The sequence below is a fragment of the Folsomia candida genome, unplaced genomic scaffold (assembly GCF_002217175.1).
Source record: "Folsomia candida strain VU population unplaced genomic scaffold, ASM221717v1 Fcan01_Sc001, whole genome shotgun sequence".
NCBI classification, from domain to species: Eukaryota; Metazoa; Arthropoda; class Collembola; order Entomobryomorpha; family Isotomidae; genus Folsomia; species Folsomia candida.
Window position 1 is genome coordinate 24,169,434 of NW_019091193.1, and position 17,210 is coordinate 24,186,643.

At 40.2% G+C, this 17,210-nt stretch overlaps 6 protein-coding genes across 7 annotated transcripts; 1 reads left to right on the top strand and 5 right to left on the bottom strand.

The window, feature by feature from the left end:
* Positions 1 to 69: 69 nt before the first annotated feature.
* LOC110861597 (cysteine sulfinic acid decarboxylase) lies at positions 70 to 2,672 on the bottom strand. Its single transcript, XM_022110730.2, has 8 exons — positions 1,867 to 2,672; positions 1,592 to 1,760; positions 1,469 to 1,515; positions 1,254 to 1,380; positions 1,000 to 1,161; positions 740 to 932; positions 535 to 598; positions 70 to 428 (listed from the first exon to the last, which is right to left on the bottom strand). The coding sequence occupies exons 1-8, from the start codon at positions 2,422 to 2,424 to the stop codon at positions 243 to 245; spliced, it is 1,506 nt and encodes a 501-aa protein (XP_021966422.1). The 5' UTR covers positions 2,425 to 2,672; the 3' UTR covers positions 70 to 242.
* Positions 2,673 to 2,818: 146 nt separating this feature from the next.
* Positions 2,819 to 4,520, bottom strand: LOC110853976 (NADH dehydrogenase [ubiquinone] iron-sulfur protein 3, mitochondrial). Its single transcript, XM_022102358.2, has 5 exons — positions 4,207 to 4,520; positions 4,007 to 4,111; positions 3,688 to 3,935; positions 3,512 to 3,578; positions 2,819 to 3,348 (listed from the first exon to the last, which is right to left on the bottom strand). The coding sequence occupies exons 1-5, from the start codon at positions 4,253 to 4,255 to the stop codon at positions 2,996 to 2,998; spliced, it is 822 nt and encodes a 273-aa protein (XP_021958050.1). The 5' UTR covers positions 4,256 to 4,520; the 3' UTR covers positions 2,819 to 2,995.
* A 185-nt stretch (positions 4,521 to 4,705) lies between these two features.
* Positions 4,706 to 6,048, bottom strand: LOC110861746 (bursicon). The gene is made up of 6 exons (XM_022110871.2): positions 5,769 to 6,048; positions 5,619 to 5,693; positions 5,485 to 5,535; positions 5,398 to 5,424; positions 5,260 to 5,317; positions 4,706 to 5,140 (listed from the first exon to the last, which is right to left on the bottom strand). Exons 1-6 carry the CDS (start codon positions 5,955 to 5,957, stop codon positions 5,073 to 5,075), a joined length of 468 nt encoding a protein of 155 aa, XP_021966563.1. The 5' UTR covers positions 5,958 to 6,048; the 3' UTR covers positions 4,706 to 5,072.
* A 144-nt stretch (positions 6,049 to 6,192) lies between these two features.
* LOC110863021 (EKC/KEOPS complex subunit TP53RK) lies at positions 6,193 to 7,532 on the bottom strand. The gene is made up of 3 exons (XM_022112232.2): positions 6,990 to 7,532; positions 6,799 to 6,911; positions 6,193 to 6,696 (listed from the first exon to the last, which is right to left on the bottom strand). The coding sequence occupies exons 1-3, from the start codon at positions 7,186 to 7,188 to the stop codon at positions 6,310 to 6,312; spliced, it is 699 nt and encodes a 232-aa protein (XP_021967924.1). The 5' UTR covers positions 7,189 to 7,532; the 3' UTR covers positions 6,193 to 6,309.
* Positions 7,533 to 8,261: 729 nt separating this feature from the next.
* On the top strand, positions 8,262 to 14,256 carry LOC110849729 (glutamine--fructose-6-phosphate aminotransferase [isomerizing] 2). 2 transcript variants are annotated; one of them, XM_022097168.2, is made up of 11 exons: positions 8,268 to 8,722; positions 10,330 to 10,527; positions 10,645 to 10,958; positions 11,059 to 11,200; positions 11,564 to 11,578; positions 11,786 to 11,971; positions 12,083 to 12,508; positions 12,604 to 12,733; positions 13,015 to 13,285; positions 13,419 to 13,505; positions 13,587 to 14,256. In XM_022097168.2, the coding sequence occupies exons 1-11, from the start codon at positions 8,716 to 8,718 to the stop codon at positions 13,875 to 13,877; spliced, it is 2,067 nt and encodes a 688-aa protein (XP_021952860.1). In that variant the 5' UTR covers positions 8,268 to 8,715; the 3' UTR covers positions 13,878 to 14,256. The 2 variants fall into 2 exon arrangements, with proteins under 2 accessions (XP_021952868.1, XP_021952860.1); XM_022097176.2 differs by lacking the exon at positions 11,564 to 11,578 and having other exon boundaries at positions 8,262 to 8,722.
* LOC110849746 lies at positions 13,917 to 15,939 on the bottom strand. The gene is made up of 5 exons (XM_022097189.2): positions 15,725 to 15,939; positions 15,461 to 15,640; positions 15,201 to 15,384; positions 15,053 to 15,126; positions 13,917 to 14,390 (listed from the first exon to the last, which is right to left on the bottom strand). The coding sequence occupies exons 1-5, from the start codon at positions 15,764 to 15,766 to the stop codon at positions 14,367 to 14,369; spliced, it is 504 nt and encodes a 167-aa protein (XP_021952881.1). The 5' UTR covers positions 15,767 to 15,939; the 3' UTR covers positions 13,917 to 14,366.
* Positions 15,940 to 17,210: the final 1,271 nt, after the last annotated feature.

Below are 17,210 nucleotides of genomic sequence, written 5' to 3' on the forward strand. Positions count from 1 at the left end.
CTCCCGGAAATTGATGCATTGTAATCAACTATGCGTTCCAAAAACGTAGAAAGATATATGAATGCTGAATATAGTTGAATGAATGTTCATCGTCATCATTTTATTGTAATCTCAACAATTAAAATTAACAAATTTACAGTTGAATGAGCACCCACATACTAACGTACGAGGTTTTCACTCATCCAAGTTGAGAAATGGATTAACCTCGAGCTATTCATATAATCATAATCAATCAACATCAGCTAAAGGTCCTCGCCGTAAGTGGTGATAAGTCTGAGAATGGTGTCCATGTGGGTGGTGCTCTTGGGCGGATAGGCAGGCAAAACTAGGCGCAAGGCGTTGGGGAGTCCCTTGTAAGGAAGGGGTGCATAGCCCAGCAAGAGTCGACCTCCATCAAAAACCATCCGTTCCTTCAGCCCCACTGTCACCTGATAGTCAATGGTCAGCATAATTTTATTCATCAAAAATAGCCTCCAAAAAATCGTCTGATAGCATGTCACAGACAGATAAGTAATTGTTCGGGCTAAAATGCACCTTGGAAATTTCGCTCCACCATTCTTCATCCCGAGCGGAACCTCTCAGTCTGGGAGGAATATACCTATTCAAATCAACCAGAATCAAGTTCTTTTAAGCGTAATTCCTCCATTCAACTAAATTCATTATCGACTACGATTTTTCAGTCGAGAATCAAATTCATGCGCAAATAAATTAACTGTGCAAATAAATATCAAATGCCCACCAGAAGAAGACGTTTGTGGTCTGGGGGCCATCCAAATAAGGAAGAAATTCTTCCTTTCTTTCCGCTATTTTCGAATAAAAGTATTGTGATGCATCCTCTGCACTTTCAATCAGAGTTTGAAACCCATCCAGTCCTAACCCCACCCACATCAACCAAAGTTTGAACCCGTCCGCTTTACGCCCACACTGGAAACCTTGATCAGACAACAATTATATCCACTCATTGTGTTCCTGTTTAATGCCAGTCTCATAATTTCTCACTTTTATCCCCCAGACCATCCCAAGCTACCTCGTAGCACGACTTGTCCTGCTGAAAGAGATATGGTGCTGAGCTGGGGCCGAGAGAATTGCACCCCCGCAGAATGTCCTCGTGGCGACTTAGAAATAGGGAGCACTGAAGAGGAGCCCCCAACATTTTGTGTGCTGCAACGGAAAATACATTTTTCAAAGTTTGTTACTCAGACTCAAATTCAAAGAAACAAACCAAATTCAAAGATCTACTTGTTTATACCCACCATTCCAGGCGATGGAGTCTGCTCGCGATATTCCACGCAAATGAAGGCCTCTCAAGCGAGGAGAGAATATGAAAGAACCTCCCCACGCAGCGTCAACATGGAGCCACACCCCTTCGTCCTCACATACCTGCGTGCACATATATAAATAAGAGAAGATTTGAGAAGAATGTCTGTATTTTATTCCGATATTCTGTGATGCATCACTGACTGAGTACCTTTGAAATGGGAATGAGAGGATCAAATGCTCCTAAAACGGTTGTCCCTACAAGTCACATGAAGCTATGCTATATACATAAATACGTATTTAAATGAAGTACTATTTTCCCGGATGCTAGTACCTGCTGTGGCGTTGACTGCGAGTGGAACACGCCCACTTGCCTTAACTTCCTGAATGGCTATTTGAAGGGCATCGGGCCTCATCTCGCCTTCACGATTCGTGGGCACTTTGACCACATTATCCAAACCCAGACCCATCCAGACGGCAGCTTTAGACACGGAGTAGTGACTCTATTATTATTGCAACAATTTAGTCTCCACGAAATAGTGGACTATTAGCATGTGCATAAAGTTTCTTGGAGACAAACTCCATAATTGTGTACAGTAAAAGCATCACCTCTTCCGACGTGAAGAGAACGAGCGGTGGTAGTCCGAAGAAACCAGTCTCCTTTGCTTGTGGGAATTTGACATGCCGTGCCGCCATGAATCCATACATATTGGCGAAGGATCCCCCTGGCGCAAATATCCCGTCCCCTCTCTCAACCCCTTCGTAGAATAATTTTCGAGCCTCGCCAAGCACCATCCCCTCGGCCAACACGAAGACGGGGGCTGCCTCGAAGGTGTGAGCATTCGTGTTCATCTTCTCGACGAGGAAAGACGCAGCCAGACCAAGGGGATGTACGCCCCCATAAAGTTGATTTACCCAGAGTGGGTGTGACGTGTTGACGCAGTGGCGAAGGACGAACTTGACTGTTTCCAGCACGAATTCTGGAGGCGATCCATTTTGTCGTCCTACTTCCAGTCGACTCTTCAGCTCCGCAAAGAGTTTGGGTGGGGGCACAAATCGGACAACAGCATCTTTGTCCTCCGGCTCAGGGTTCCATTCCAGGATGGAACGTAGTAGGGGTTCCCACACAGTAGCAGCGTCGGTGATCGAAATTTCTTTACTGGACATGATGACTTTTTTTACAACTACTATGTACTATTTAGTACAGTACTATACATATCTCAATCCTTCAATTAAACCGTATTTATATTATTATCATTACTGCATTCGTACTTTTGGATTTTTCATCAGCTGCCCAATAACATCAATAAGTCACAGAATCATGTCAATCAATTAAGTTAGGTCCAACCACCACCACTTACAGTGTGTACATTATCATCATATTTATGTCATCGTTGAACACACGCTCAAACTTACATGCATACGTTCAATTAATAATACATAAATTATGTCATAGCTAAGCATCTGGTGATCTGTGATCATTGATCAAGTGTGAATATCTACATAGGTTTTCCCCAAGATTATAACGAATGTAAATACACATGTACGAATGTACATAGCGTCACCAGTTTAATTATTTATTTCATTGTTCATTCCAACTCCGATCCAAAAGAACAAAATATTTACTACGAATTTACTGATGTACATATGTATGTATGTACTTATTATATTTGACAGATTGCTTAAAATTACAATATACATGCCGCTTTAATAAATTTGGTTCACACAATTACAATTACTACTTTGGTTTGGGAGGTGGCAATTTGACCTCTTCTGTGAGTGATGGAGGTTTCCCACCCTCTCGAAAGTTGGGAAACTGTTCCCAAGGACTTGTTAAATCAAACTTGCGAAATTCTTGCGATAATTCCAGAGGCTCCACTACGACACGCTTCACTTCATCATCGTAGCGAACTTCCACATAACCAGAGAGTGGGAAGTCTCGTCTTTGGGGGTGTCCTTCGAAGCCATAATCAGTCAAGATTCTACGCAGGTCAGGGTGGTTGGCAAAGAAGACACCGTACATGTCCCAGATTTCTCGCTCGTACCAATTTGCAGCTTTAAAGATGTCATTGCAGGAATCGATTGGAGTCACTGAAAGTTAAAACAAAAACCCATAAATCTATGTACGAAGCCTTATAAACCATCTTTAAGTTAATTAATTTGTGGTAATTTGTAACTCTATGTTTGGGAAATAGTTGAAGCTATTATAGTTTTCTTCAAACTGTAAGAAAATAACATTAAACTTATGTTTCACCTTCATCGGTATATGTCTTGACACGAATACGAGAATTGAATCGCAAGGAGAGAAAATTGTAGATAATCTGCAAGTGAGAATCGATTAATTGGACATATTAAGATTAAGAAGCATTTCAATGAAAATAAATAAATAAAGCAATGAGGTTCGATTGTGGGTTCGATCCATAACCATACTTCAAATCGATAGGGACGAGTGGGGACATCCATGCCCGCAATATCGGTAAGATTGGCGAACTGACATTGATGATGGTCTTTGAGGAACGAGAGGACGGGGACAACGCCGTCCGGGGAAATTAACACTTCCAGCTCGTCCCCACATGCCAATTGCACCTTTTGAACGTATTTGGGCAGACACTCGGCCACATAGCCACCAAATTCTATCAGGTTCTGACGCACGGCAGAGTTCACTTTACGAACCGCAGCTGTAAATAATGAGCATTAGAATGAAAATACTGCATCAATTCTGACATGCTCGGTTAGGTTATATAATTACGTCGTGTTTCCGGTGGTGGAAGAGTTGGTGGCGTTTGACCAGGAGGTGGAGTTGAGAAGAGTCGCACGGGTGCCACTGCGGCCCCTCCAATCCTTAGTTGCCCAACTGTTATTACACAATTTGTAATTTTAAATTTGGCAATAAAATCTAGTTAAAATTCACAATTTCATTTTTCAAGACATCAAATTTTAATTACTTACCGCATTTTGCTGCTCTGGTCAACTGACGGGCCAGTGTTGGAGTCAACATTTTCGATTTGACAAAATTAGAAATAAATATCTAATGTTGTTACAAAACAAAGTTTGTAAAACACAAAGTCGTAAACCTAACTCTGTCCTCTTTCAAATCTGTAACAAATCAGTGAACTAGTGTTACTGGGCGGCGTGGGTGTGGTCGGTGTTTACATTTGCACCCAAAATTAAAATTCAATTAGTAAACCGGAGCTACTTAGAAAACAATAAACAATTATTGCTTCCAAGTCGGGCTGAGCAGAAAACTAGACCAAAAAATACGAAGGGTTGCGCCGATCTGTAGTGTGCCGAGTTTAGTCGTCTTTTGTCCCAGAAAGCCTGAGAATATTTGTATTACAATTTGTAATTTACAAATTTTGCATACAAATGTCAAATTGGAATTGGATGATTACATTTATTTACTATGATGATCTGGGACATTATTTATTTCACATGCGTTCAACCAAGCTTAATAATATTTTGACCATGAAATGTATCACTTTATTCTGTGCATGTAGCGCAGGTAAGGATCAGAGGATTATTAGAACTATCAAGTTGTATTACAGAGTACAGATTTATAGAAACCATGTGTGTTACCCACCCCCCGAAAAACATTATGAAACAATTAAAGGTAAAAGTAAATAATCTCACATCCGAATTTTTGTCGTTGCATGTTATCCAGTAAGAATTGTGTTATGTTTTATCCAAATTAGAAGAGGAGATCTATTGACACTGGACTTTGAAAATTAAACAAAAATGTTATGGCACCCAAGCTACCCTCATCCATGAAATACTCTTGCAGTTATGTCTCGTTAAAGAAGAATACAAGGGGGAGTTTAGAGACTCATTTGCATACGCATGGGGACAATGGAGAGTGGTCCAACGTCCATAGCGTCCATGTATCCTGCAAAACAATGATTAAATATATGGTATATAAATTATTTTATTTTGAAACTTAGCTTATCAAATGGTGCTCGGGACAAGTGACCTAAAGAGCTCGAAATATTCTCAATTATCTTTTACCGGCCATTTCTTGAGGCATAATGCTCCCTTCGTCAACTGCGGTACAAGGACGACACATCTAACCAGATTGAAGTCATACATATTTACCTGAATTTTTTCCTCTTTGGTATTAACATTTTTAACTGTTATGTTACTTACGCAATCAACTGGAGCCTTCGTCACAATCTAGTAATACAGAAATTAGGAAAAGTTATAATCAGGCATTTGATAAGTATCATTCGATACCTTTTGGACTTTTGGTGACCCTGGTGGAGCTTTAGGACAGGACAGTGTGACCTAAAAACATTTAAGTTTAGTGAAATATTATGGGATAGAACAAATGGTTTTATTAAATATTAGATCCCTTGATATAATCTTACCGTGGCTTCCCGTTCTCCTGACTCTTGACAGCACATGCACGAACGTTCCATTTGCCACATTTTAGATCCGGAAACCTTTGTGTTTTTATGTGGATTGATGTGAGATGAGACTTGAGAGCGAATTTAAAATACGAATTTATAATTATTTACCTGCACGTAGGAAGTGCACTTTCCCACACATGCGAATGAAGGGATCGTCATGGGGCTGCAGCCAGGCGTTTGGAGGACGTGGAGGACTGGCGTGATGCGACAATCGTCTCCAAGCACCACCCCAGAAGAAGAAAGCAGGAGGACCAGGCTCACCGCTAGGCGCGACGTTAAAATTACTCCTCCCACCATGTCCCAGCTGCCGATGTGGATCCGAATACCACAAGTCTCAAAAGAACCAATATTTTCCCAATGTCAACCCCTTTTATCCAGAACCCCAATTTCCGTCACTCATCCTCAGCTGGAGGCCAATGCATTTCTCTTGTTCTCTCCCCAGGAGGATCAAGAACAAGGGCAAAAGTGGGCTCAGAAAGTATCAATCCCAACCATTTCCAAAAAATATGCAGTATTTATGTAACTGTAATACTTAATATCGGTTCTAATCCAGAAGGATTAGATGAACTATTATTTATTTATTATGAATCAGTAATTTGGTAATAATAATATGATTAAGTATAACATTATTTCTTTAATGCATGTCTGTCTAGCCTACCATTGTCCTCTTCCTTCCTCTTAACCTAACTTCTTCCAACTTTTCAAATACTTCCTCCCCTCCCATCACATACGTTTTGCGATATGAAGCCAACAATTCTTCAAAGAACCAAGGAATGGAGGAGAAAGTGCTAGTCAGAGCACGCTCAAGAACGTACAAATCTACGCCCTTATCCTCTGCAGAATTCTCGACGTGGCTCAGACCAAAATCAATGAGACAAATTGAGGAGGGGTTTTTGGTCGTCGTCCTGTCTACCAGAATATTGGAGGTGGTGAGGTCACCATGAATGATTCCGGCAGCGTGAATCTTGGCTACCACCACGCCAATTTGTCTTGCTAGGTCCTTCAGGTCCTCTGTTCCATCACCACTGGGGATTTTCTTGAATAATAAGAACAAAAGAATCATTAAGAATGAACACCATTTCAAGTGATCCTTGCTACTTTCAATTTTTCCATATAAATAATATAATTATATCGGTACCTTTTGGAGAACTTGACCAATGTGTACATTCACTGTGTCCACATTCTCAATTAGTTCCATCACAATAGCATTTCGTTTGGTATCCACAAAATAAACAGTTGGGGCCCGAATGCCTAGTTTTGAAGTTCAAATAACAAATATGATCTAAGGGTTACTGATAAGCTATACCATAAAATGAGTTATTGGACTACCAACTGCTTTGGAACGTAGGATTCCCCTCAGCTCTCCACGCATCCGTTCTTTGGTGAGCCTCTCGTCCAGGGCGGGGTGACGATACGTTTTAGGGAAACGTTCCTTGACGATACATTTGCGCCCCAGGAAGAGTCCCGTGTAAATGCGACCTTCGGCCCCTTGGCGAATCAACTTGTGGCCCTCCACGTCCTGCCCCATGGTTCAATCACGGTATTGTCTTCCTCTCAACCAGACCGAAAGTGAATAATAATTATTGTATTGCTCTTTGCACTTTTGGCTATTTTTATGCGAATACGCTAAATTGTCAATTCTACATGATGTAAACATGGGCAAAACACATGCCACATGCGTTTGCAGTCGGCAGCAGGAGTAGAAAATATTTTAGAGAAACGAGGTGAGTTGAGACGAGCTACAGAGCTGTGTATAAATTCATGAGACGGGATCATGGTCTGAGGGAGGATGGGTTATTTTTTCGGATTATCTACTCAATTTGTGTCATGAACTGTTATGTTCTTCATGCTATTTAAATATGGTGAGAACAGCCACACATTGACTACTACCTATGACTCACATACATATCATCAAATCTTATTTATGCTTGAGATAATTATGTAGATAGCTTAGATGATTTGAAAGTAATTTGACTGCACACCTCGTCCAATAATTATTCTCAGTAAAGACCGGAATCAACCACCCTATACCGCACGACATTACACGGAAGAAGTCAGCGGTATGCGTCATTCGGAGACATCCGAAACCTTGGTATACCGGCAAATCCAGCATGCATGCGGACTATCGATCCATATTCAACGTATGGAACCCAACACGGTTTCCGAGCTGACAAGAAGCATTTTATACGACGTGTAATATTTACACATCTCTCTCTAGCAATTGATTCCACATAAGAAATAAGGGATAAGATAACACAGAGAGATGCTGCATGAGCATTGTTAATAGCATTAATAATAATAACTAGTGCACAGTGGCATTCATGTCAACGGGGCATACTATTTGCACTTACGGGTTTGACAGATTGCAATTATATCTCTGGTGCCTTCTCTGACTGGACTTGTGGAGTGTGCAACGCAATTGTATCGAATGGTCTCGATACATGTTCAATAAAATACTCAATTTTTCGTATTACGCATGCAATATAGAATATGTATAGTGGGTGTTTGCGCATACAAAAATCGAAGCATTATATTGGACTAATTGTGTGGTTCAATGCCCAATTTAGCATTATGGGTCGGAGGATATATTAGTGGGACGACTCCCACTAGCCGACGTGGACGTTAGGTCCTCCTGATTCCAATAATAATAATACGAAGAATGTCCGTACTCCCATAAGAATAATGGCACCGTGGATGACGGCATGTGAGAACATATAGCAATGCAGTGACACTGATTGAGAGTTTATGCCTATTGTTTGGCTACCTGTGCGCGTGTATTATTTACGTCCATCCCCACCAACTCAGTCCACATAAGACGGCAAGTGGACCTGCGAGGTCCTCACTTCTTCCCTGACGCTCGGCCAACTTACAAACTTCAAACTTTTGAGTGTACGACGTTTGTTTCGAAATTACTTTATTTTCAAACAGCATTGTGTGAACTTTGTACCACGATTGCGAGCTGGAGTGACCACGAAGAGACACGCTAATTAATTGCAGATCTTACCTGTTGTTCATTGAATTCGCTGCAACCGGTCAACGGAGGCATTTTATTATCATGTGTGGTAAGTCCCCATATTCACCAAATCGCTAAAATATGTCGATGGATATATCGATCTGTATTTTGCCAAATTATCATGCCGAATTGTTTCATAATGTACATATGTAGAGGTTAATAATACCAACTTAATTTAAAGGCTGAACTAATTGCACCGCAGATTTACAAGACTTTTAATTTCTTTTGTTCTTGAGTCAAGAATCTTGACTAATACTTTTGCATTGGTCAAAAAAATGAGTGCATATTTTCCATGTAGTTATATAAATATATGTAGGACTTGTTTGAACGAGAAGAGAGAGGTCATTTTTAATAATTTTTGAGCTGTACATGACAATTATGTTTAGCTAGAAAAAAGCGATGTGATTGATTGAAGAGGAAGTGCAACAGATACATAACTCTGATACAAGTGAGATGTGATTAATTGTGTTCAATGAGATCTGGTGCACATTGAGCAATTCATTTGGTTAGGAAATACATGCAACAATGAGACGAATAGCTACTTTTTCTTGCTATTGTTAGGTTATTGTTGTTGGTTGACTGTTTAGGTGAGTGTGATTGGGCGTGTCACCCAAAAAATCATGCAGGCTCATTTACATACCCAACTAATCAGACGCCGCATCAGAGAAGACAAGGGCAAAGAACTCATTATATTATTGTTATTATAAAATCTTGTGTACATGAGAGACATCAACAAAATCTTTTCATTGGTATTGCATTATTTCTTCGTCCTCGGCTCCGTGTTGAAATTGAAATGTGACGTTGACAAAAATACAAAAAGAAATCCACCCACACAAGATGCATTGCAATTCAGAACAGTTCTAGTTATCTATGCATTATGGAGTGGGTCATTATTTTCTCTTTTTCAATGTCGAGCACTAAAAGAGAACCAAGGGTTGTCCCTTCATTCACTACGGCAGGGCTGCTGCTGCTTGGTTTGGAGAAGGCTATTTATTTCGGGAAAAACCTTGCTCTGTTTGCATAAAGACGTTTTCCGCGACTATTTTCGTCCCAGAATATGAAATGATCAAACTTTCCATCACTTCGGATGAAAGAGTCCTTGTTTACACTGGACGTGTCTCCTCAGTAACTGCAAGGTCAAGAATTGTGCTGTATACCAACACCAACCAAAAGGGTCCTGCTATTTTTGTCCCAGTATAAAATATGACGTCCGAGTTTGTGAAGGAATTTGCATAAATCTTTGTGATTATTATGAGTGGCAGCTGAATTATAAGGCTTATCAATCAGTCCGTGTATCGTATATGCAACTATGTAGTTATCTTCCTCTCAACACCATATTGCGTCCCTCTGCCTCTTTCTGTATGTTGGTCCATTCTCACAAAACTGATTCAATTACTAATCTAATTATTTATTTACATGAATGAATTATTTGATAATTAACGTGATATCGAAACATGATGATGATTACGAATGACGCTGAAAATCCTTATCTTAATTTCATGCTTCCGTCAACTGTGTGGGAACATCCTCAAAGAGGACACCTTTGTGTGCATGCATTTTTATCTTGCGTCATTGCATTTCACAAAACATGACCACATACGCACTTTATCGTTTCACATTTAATTTGACAGAGTGGATTTTTATTTTGGTTGACAGGAATATTTGCGTACCTAAACTACTTGACTCCCAAGTCGAGGAAGGAGATTATCGAGCTGCTTATCAAAGGGTTGGAGCGCCTTGAGTACCGTGGCTATGATTCGGCCGGGATTGCCCTCGACACCTCCGACTCTGAGAACATCACCATTCTCAAGGAAACTGGGAAAGTCAAGGCACTGCAAAATCAGATTCTCAACAGTGAGTGCATCACGTGTACACACGTGCATTTACATATGCTCCATTAAGAATTGACATGCAAGTGACCATGCAACCTCCTAATAATTTAATTATGAATTTTGAATGACCTGCTTGCAGAGGGATATTCTCTCGAATTTGACGTGATTCACTCGAGCCATGTGGGGATTGCTCACACTCGTTGGGCCACTCACGGTGTTCCCAGCGCCGTCAACGCTCATCCCCACCGTTCCGACGATGACAACTCGTTCGTCCTCGTCCACAACGGCATCATCACGAACTACAAGGACATCAAGGTGTTCCTCATGGGCAAGGGCCATGTTTTCGAGTCGGACACGGACACCGAAGTCGTGGCAAAACTCATGGCTCATATTTATCAACAGCATCCGGACTTACCATTCAGAGAGCTTGTGGAGCAGGCCATTGCTCAGTTGGTACGAGATGAACATAACAAAAGAGCTGACAATTAGCTTATCAATATATTCATGATGGACGGTTGTCTTAATCTTATATTTAACTTAATTATCCTCGTAGGAGGGGGCGTATGCTCTGTGTGTCAAAAGTAGACATTTTCCAGGAGAATGTGTGGCTACTCGGAGAGGCAGTCCACTCCTGGTTGGGATCAAGTCCAAGACGAAGCTGGCTGCCGATTCGATTCCAATTCTGTACTCGAAAGGTGTGTTTGGGGTTCCTTGGGGTGGTTGCTTATGTGGGTGCGGTTGGTCGTGGAACAACTTTTACGCTTATCGACATAGTTAGTTGCTTATTGCGAGCTGCAACGAGATATTCATGGTTCTGTCTTTATAACAAGTTATAGTTAACCATTTATTTAACTAAGTAAAAGTACTGCCGTCGTAACAGCTCGCATATTATTGTAATCAGCTCTCTTGCACAATAACAATTAAGTTACAAATATATAATTTTGCTTTTAGCATTTTATGATTTTTAATTAACAATTTTGTTGAACATGTAAAAAAGGTCGTGTTGATTTATTTTTTTGTTAACTTTATGTGTGGTGTGGCGTATACTCGAATAACAGACGCACAAAAGGCAGGTGAGTGAGAAACGTTAATTCTCATCTCCAGAAATTGCTTGTTATTTCAAATTCAAGTTATATTTGTAGATTATTAATTAGTTTGCTGAGACATTGTATTTTAATGCTCTTTTGTGATCACTTTTCTCATCTTTCTCCTCATCTTACACATCTTCAGAGTCGACTGCTAAAAAAATCTATAAATTCTCTTGCACTATTTCTGTACAGATCACAGAGTTGTGTCCGTCAGTGCAGGGTTGCAAATTCCTGCAGGAGACTTTCCTCGTGTGGAATCAACGTCCCAATTTGGACCACTTGGCGAGGACAAAGAGGTTGAGTACTTTTTTGCTTCGGACGCCTCTGCCGTCATTGAACACACGAATCGTGTTCTCTATTTGGAGGATCACGACGTAGGTGAGTAAAGAAATTACTTTCTTCCGCATGTTTGAGTGGCATATGAAAGCAAATGAATGCAATGCCTTTATTTATATTACTGATTACTAACTATTTGGTTTTCCCTTTCAGCTGCCGTCAAGTGTGGAATTCTTTCCATCCATCGACTCAAGAGGGGAATTGACGAGTCGCACGCTCGAGAAATCACCACTCTGAAGATGGAGATTCAGCAAATCATGAAGGGCAACTACAGCTCTTTCATGCAAAAGGAAATTTTCGAACAGCCCGAGTCCGTCGTCAACACCATGCGAGGACGTGTGGACTTTGAAAAGGGGACCGTGGTTCTTGGAGGTTTGAAGGACTACATTGCTGAGATTCGTCGCTGTCGTCGACTCCTTCTGATCGGATGTGGAACGTCATATCACTCTGCGATTGCGACCAGACAGTTGCTCGAGGAGCTCACAGAGTTGCCCGTCATGGTGGATCTGGCCTCGGACTTTTTGGACCGCAACACTCCCATTTTTAGGGATGACGTCTGCTTCTTTATCTCACAATCAGGTGCCAGTAATACTTTTGTTACTCTTACAATTAGGGCATTTCTTTTATCACCGTTATTCTTGCGAAAAGAGTTATAAATATTTTTTACTACATAGGCGAGACGGCTGACACCCTTCTGGCACTTCGCTACTGTAAAGCACGTGGGGCCCTTATCGTTGGTCTGACCAACACCGTAGGATCCTCTATTTGTCGCGAATCCCATTGCGGAATCCACATCAATGCTGGGTAATCGTTCGACGTTCTCTGTTTTTTTTGTGTTCTGAATGCAATAATTTTCCTGATTGAGCATGAATTCGGCTTGCTACCAGATTGCCGTGTGGTTTAAATAACACGAAATTGCTATATTTTTCTACGAATAATGCCAACGCAAAAAGAACTTTTAAAGTTCCTTTCGCGTTAGCACACATGAATTGGTAATAAATTGACATTTGGCAAAAAACATGATGATGCTAACGAAATTCCAAAATTCCAAAATGTGTAGTGAAAAACCTAAATTTTTAAAACAGACCCGAGATTGGAGTGGCGTCAACGAAAGCCTACACTTCCCAGTTTATCTCCATCGTCATGTTTGCGCTGATGATGTGTGAGGATCGGATTTCCATTCAGCCCCGTCGCTATGAAATCATCCAAGGGTTGAAAATGCTTCCCGACCTAATCAAGGAGGTGCTTAAGGTGGACAACAAGGTTCAAGAGCTGGCCAAGGAACTACACCAACAAAAGTCGCTCTTGGTGATGGGACGAGGCTACAACTATGCCACTTGTCTTGAAGGAGCTCTGGTAAGCGTCGGAGGACAACTAACAAATTCATAAACGATTAATCATAAATTTATCAAATGAGAAAATCATGTGATATCCTGCCTACTCATATGCATCGATAAAGTATCAGTAAAATATCATTTGTGACTTGTAGAAAATCAAGGAGCTGACGTACATGCATTCGGAGGGGATTTTGGCCGGCGAGCTGAAGCACGGTCCTCTCGCTCTGATTGATAAGCTTGTACGTAAAATATACGTAACTGCTAACGAGTCGCATTTAATCCAACATTACATGACTTAAAGAAATGAATTGTATTGTCAGATGCCGGTCATCATGGTTGTGACTCGAGACCCCGTCTACTCCAAATGTATGAATGCACTTCAGCAGGTGATTGCTCGGGAGGGGCGCCCAGTTCTGGTTTGCGAAGCGGGCGACACAGAAACGCAGGCCTTCTGTCCAGGCAACTTTTTGGAAATTCCTCACTCCGTGGACTGTCTTCAAGGCATTCTGACCGTCATTCCCATGCAGCTCCTGTCCTACCACATCGCTGTTCTCCGCGGATGCAATGTCGACTGCCCCAGGAACCTCGCAAAGTCCGTGACAGTGGAGTAATAATAAACTGATATAATTATTACTTACGCCTTTTGCTGCAAAATTTTTGCCAAGATATAGACACGTCTACATACACACGGGATTTGGCCGTGTATACATATTTTAAGCTTTTTAACGAAACATGATTTTGAATATTATTACGAAGTACATTGAAATTGTATTTTTATAACCGATTAGATTACTACCCAATTTAACAATTAACGTTCTTTTATTATTTGATGCATATTCAATCGAATTGCAAAAGGTATGCGAGTGACATTTGTGTATTGAGTGAGATGAAAACTATTGTGTCGTGAGTATCCTATTTTCAAAATTAATCACTATTTCAAATGCTATGATATGGGAAATCAATAAACAATAAAATACCATACAAATTTAATTATAAAGAAGCCGAGTATTTTATCATATTTGATGTTATTTTTTATTTTGTCAGATTTATGAAGTTTGCGAACACTGGTTATAAATTGGGCGGAACTAACAGTTCCATTGTTATGCTGGAGGTGCTCCGCATTCCTGCATTTCAAAAATAATTATTTTAGTCATCATGAGAGGAAATAATTAAATGTGAACACGGGATACTAGGGAAGTATAATAATGTTTTTCAGAAGGACAATGTTTTGGACCAAACTGATATCATAATAAATTTTGAACATATCTATTTAGGAAGCTGTGATTTTTTATGGGTCGAGCTGTCAAAACTGAGTTCATAGTAAATCCCCAAACATAATCTCGACGTAAGAAATGTATGATATCCAATTTAGAAATCAATGTTTAGGGGTTTAATACTTGTGGGGTCAATCCGTGGCGCAGACTTATGGAAGTTATGATCGTATTTCGAAACGAGCTGTTTTAAGTGTACTATTCATATTTTAGTGAATAATTTTAAAATACTGGGTTGTGTTTCAGAGGTCAGAGCTCACTTGAATCATTCAAGTGCAACGTAAAAAATTTCTTCCTTTTGCGCAAACCCATTAAAAAACCAAACAAATGCTAATGAGAAAATTATAATACAAATTGTATAAATTAACGAATCGACCTAGAAAAAATCACAGCTTCTTAAATATGTTCAAACTTTATAATTCGCACAAATTGGTCCAAAATATTGTCCAACATACATTTTGAAAAATATTATTAAACTGCCCTCCCACACATAGCATATATTTATAACAACATACCTTAGCTGCTGCTTCTTTAATGCAAGCATCAAACTTTTTGGCCTCTGGACAATCGTCTACCAATTTGAATCGTTCTGAAATTGAAAATGTTGAACAATTACAAAGTCGAGTTCAATTATGGGGAAAATGGTTCGGAGGAATAACTTACGTCCAGGATCCACTCCACACTTCTTAATGGCTTTCGTTTGAATTTCCACAATCCATTTTTCGTTATGGATGCTGGGATCTGTCTCGTTGACGGTGTTCAAGAGGGGCGTTGTGGCGACGTCGTAGTTATATTTTCCTTCCGAGTCCACGATTCCCATCTGCTCCGCCACGCAGATAGCGACACACTAACAAAAAATATTTTATCAAAGCGTTAGTCGCGTCCTTATCTTTTGCCTATTGACATTCGTCCATAAAACTCACCTCTTTGGTTAGCTGGGCTTTCCCTGGCACCGAAAGCGTGCACAGAGGGACCATGCCGAACGCTTTGTTGATGGTGTCCATGGGCAGATTGATCTTCTTGCCCTTGCACTCTGTAAAGTAGCCCAACTCCTTTTGCAAGTCCGAGATTCCAAAGTTAAAGTCAGCACCCACCCAGCACATCTACAAATTAGTACAAATAGACAAGACAAGTAGGCTTTAGTGACCTCATGTCAATACAATCCCTCGCATAGTATGTGTACTTACCAACGCGACGAGTAAGAGGGCAGAGGTTCGGAGGAACACCATTTTATATACTACACACTTTTATGATAACTTCTGATCCGGGGTACGACTAGTGGTTTCGTGACAAGTGATGTGCTCAAGTCCTTCTCAACCGAGCTTTATACCCTCGCCTTTTAATTCAAGGAAAATTAAATGGGGACAACAAGGAGACAATTGTTCCATTGTCGGAATGGGAGGTCGGCCTTGAGCATGGAATGCAAAACGATTACGTTACAAATCATTCGTGCCCAAGAATTATTCACTCCGATGACGATTTTTAAAAGCGTACACATGAGTGGACCGATTTTAGACAATGCCTTTGAAATTAAAAGGACGAAAAATATCAACTCTGGCGTCAAGATAGAGTTGGGACAAAGTCGCTGGTTTTATGGGATTAATGAAATAGTTTTTTTTATTTTATTTTACGATTTCAATTGACGTTGAGGCAAGAAATATGTAACAATGGAGTAATTGGAGTAATTTAGAAGCCGCGTTTGGTAGGTTGGCGTCGTCATATAAAGTATTTTATGTAATTGTGGACGTCTGAAGTTTGCATCGTTGTACTTTTCCTATATCAAGTCTACATAAGAGGCACGTCATCTTTTTAATCTCATCCATTTCGAGTATCCAACATAACAAAATTGATGTAGAAGAAGTAGAACAATATAATTTGTCGCACTTTTGATACTTGTACCCCGAGAGAAATGCTAACAATTTCTAATAAGTAATAATACACATGTATGGTATGCGTGCGGATAGTTAAGTTAGATGGCTAAACTAGATTTGGGGGTGCCTGTTGTGATACCAGATTGTGGGGTTTCATATAAAACTTTTAATTGTCCATTAATGAAAAACGTGTTCCGGAAAACAACGCTATGCCGTAGTCGGTATCTTCAACCTTTGAAGTTCAACGTCATTATAAATAAATGAACGCACATAAGCAAGTAGAACGATTGGGCAATTGGAGAAAATCTTATTTTCAACCTGTTGAGATCAATCAATTATTCTTTGACTCAATTGTACCACTTATCCTGATAAACTAAGTAGAATTCGACATTCAAATAATTTCTTTTGTTTAATTGTAAATGATTAGTAGATATTTATTACGATCGATTTGTTCATCAGCACGATAAATTTCAAACGAACCAATTTTAGCCCGAGTCAGGGCTTATGTACCCGTCATGTCCGTCTGTCTGTCTGTCCGGCACGATAGGGCCAAAACGGCTGAACCGATTGACTTGAAATTTTTATCATAAGCATATTGGACAAAGTTAGGAAACAAGTTCGAAGATGGGTGAAATCGGTCCAGTGGTTGACCCGGGGGGGTCATCAGAGTGGGTGTTGTATTACGCACCAAAATTTCAAAGTTGTCGTAGAAAGAGGGAATATATCTGTAGCATTTAATTTTAGATCTCTTCAGTTCCTGAAGAACACAAGCTAGAAGAGATATTTATATTACGCAAGGAAT

Coding starts and splice junctions, on each gene's coding strand:
- LOC110861597 (XM_022110730.2), bottom strand. CDS start 2,424: ATGTCCAGTAAAGAAATTTCGATCACCGACGCTGCTACTGTGTGGGAA. Junction 1,516..1,591: donor CGCAGTCAACGCCACAGCAG/GTACTAGCATCC, acceptor TGTGACTTGTAG/GGACAACCGTTTTAGGAGCA. Junction 933..999: donor GGATGGTCTGGGGGATAAAA/GTGAGAAATTAT, acceptor TGTCTGATCAAG/GTTTCCAGTGTGGGCGTAAA.
- LOC110853976 (XM_022102358.2), bottom strand. CDS start 4,255: ATGTTGACTCCAACACTGGCCCGTCAGTTGACCAGAGCAGCAAAATGC. Junction 3,936..4,006: donor TCCACCACCGGAAACACGAC/GTAATTATATAA, acceptor CATTATTTACAG/CTGCGGTTCGTAAAGTGAAC. Junction 3,579..3,687: donor CTCGTCCCTATCGATTTGAA/GTATGGTTATGG, acceptor TCTCACTTGCAG/ATTATCTACAATTTTCTCTC.
- LOC110861746 (XM_022110871.2), bottom strand. CDS start 5,957: ATGGTGGGAGGAGTAATTTTAACGTCGCGCCTAGCGGTGAGCCTGGTC. Junction 5,694..5,768: donor AGTGCACTTCCTACGTGCAG/GTAAATAATTAT, acceptor AAAAACACAAAG/GTTTCCGGATCTAAAATGTG. Junction 5,536..5,618: donor CAGGAGAACGGGAAGCCACG/GTAAGATTATAT, acceptor AAATGTTTTTAG/GTCACACTGTCCTGTCCTAA.
- LOC110863021 (XM_022112232.2), bottom strand. CDS start 7,188: ATGGGGCAGGACGTGGAGGGCCACAAGTTGATTCGCCAAGGGGCCGAA. Junction 6,912..6,989: donor CCTACGTTCCAAAGCAGTTG/GTAGTCCAATAA, acceptor CTTCAAAACTAG/GCATTCGGGCCCCAACTGTT. Junction 6,697..6,798: donor TTGGTCAAGTTCTCCAAAAG/GTACCGATATAA, acceptor TTATTATTCAAG/AAAATCCCCAGTGGTGATGG.
- LOC110849729 (XM_022097168.2), top strand. Junction 10,528..10,644: donor GCAAAATCAGATTCTCAACA/GTGAGTGCATCA, acceptor ACCTGCTTGCAG/AGGGATATTCTCTCGAATTT. Junction 10,959..11,058: donor AGCAGGCCATTGCTCAGTTG/GTACGAGATGAA, acceptor TTATCCTCGTAG/GAGGGGGCGTATGCTCTGTG.
- LOC110849746 (XM_022097189.2), bottom strand. CDS start 15,766: ATGGTGTTCCTCCGAACCTCTGCCCTCTTACTCGTCGCGTTG. Junction 15,641..15,724: donor CCCTCTTACTCGTCGCGTTG/GTAAGTACACAT, acceptor ACTAATTTGTAG/ATGTGCTGGGTGGGTGCTGA. Junction 15,385..15,460: donor AAGCCCAGCTAACCAAAGAG/GTGAGTTTTATG, acceptor ATTTTTTGTTAG/TGTGTCGCTATCTGCGTGGC.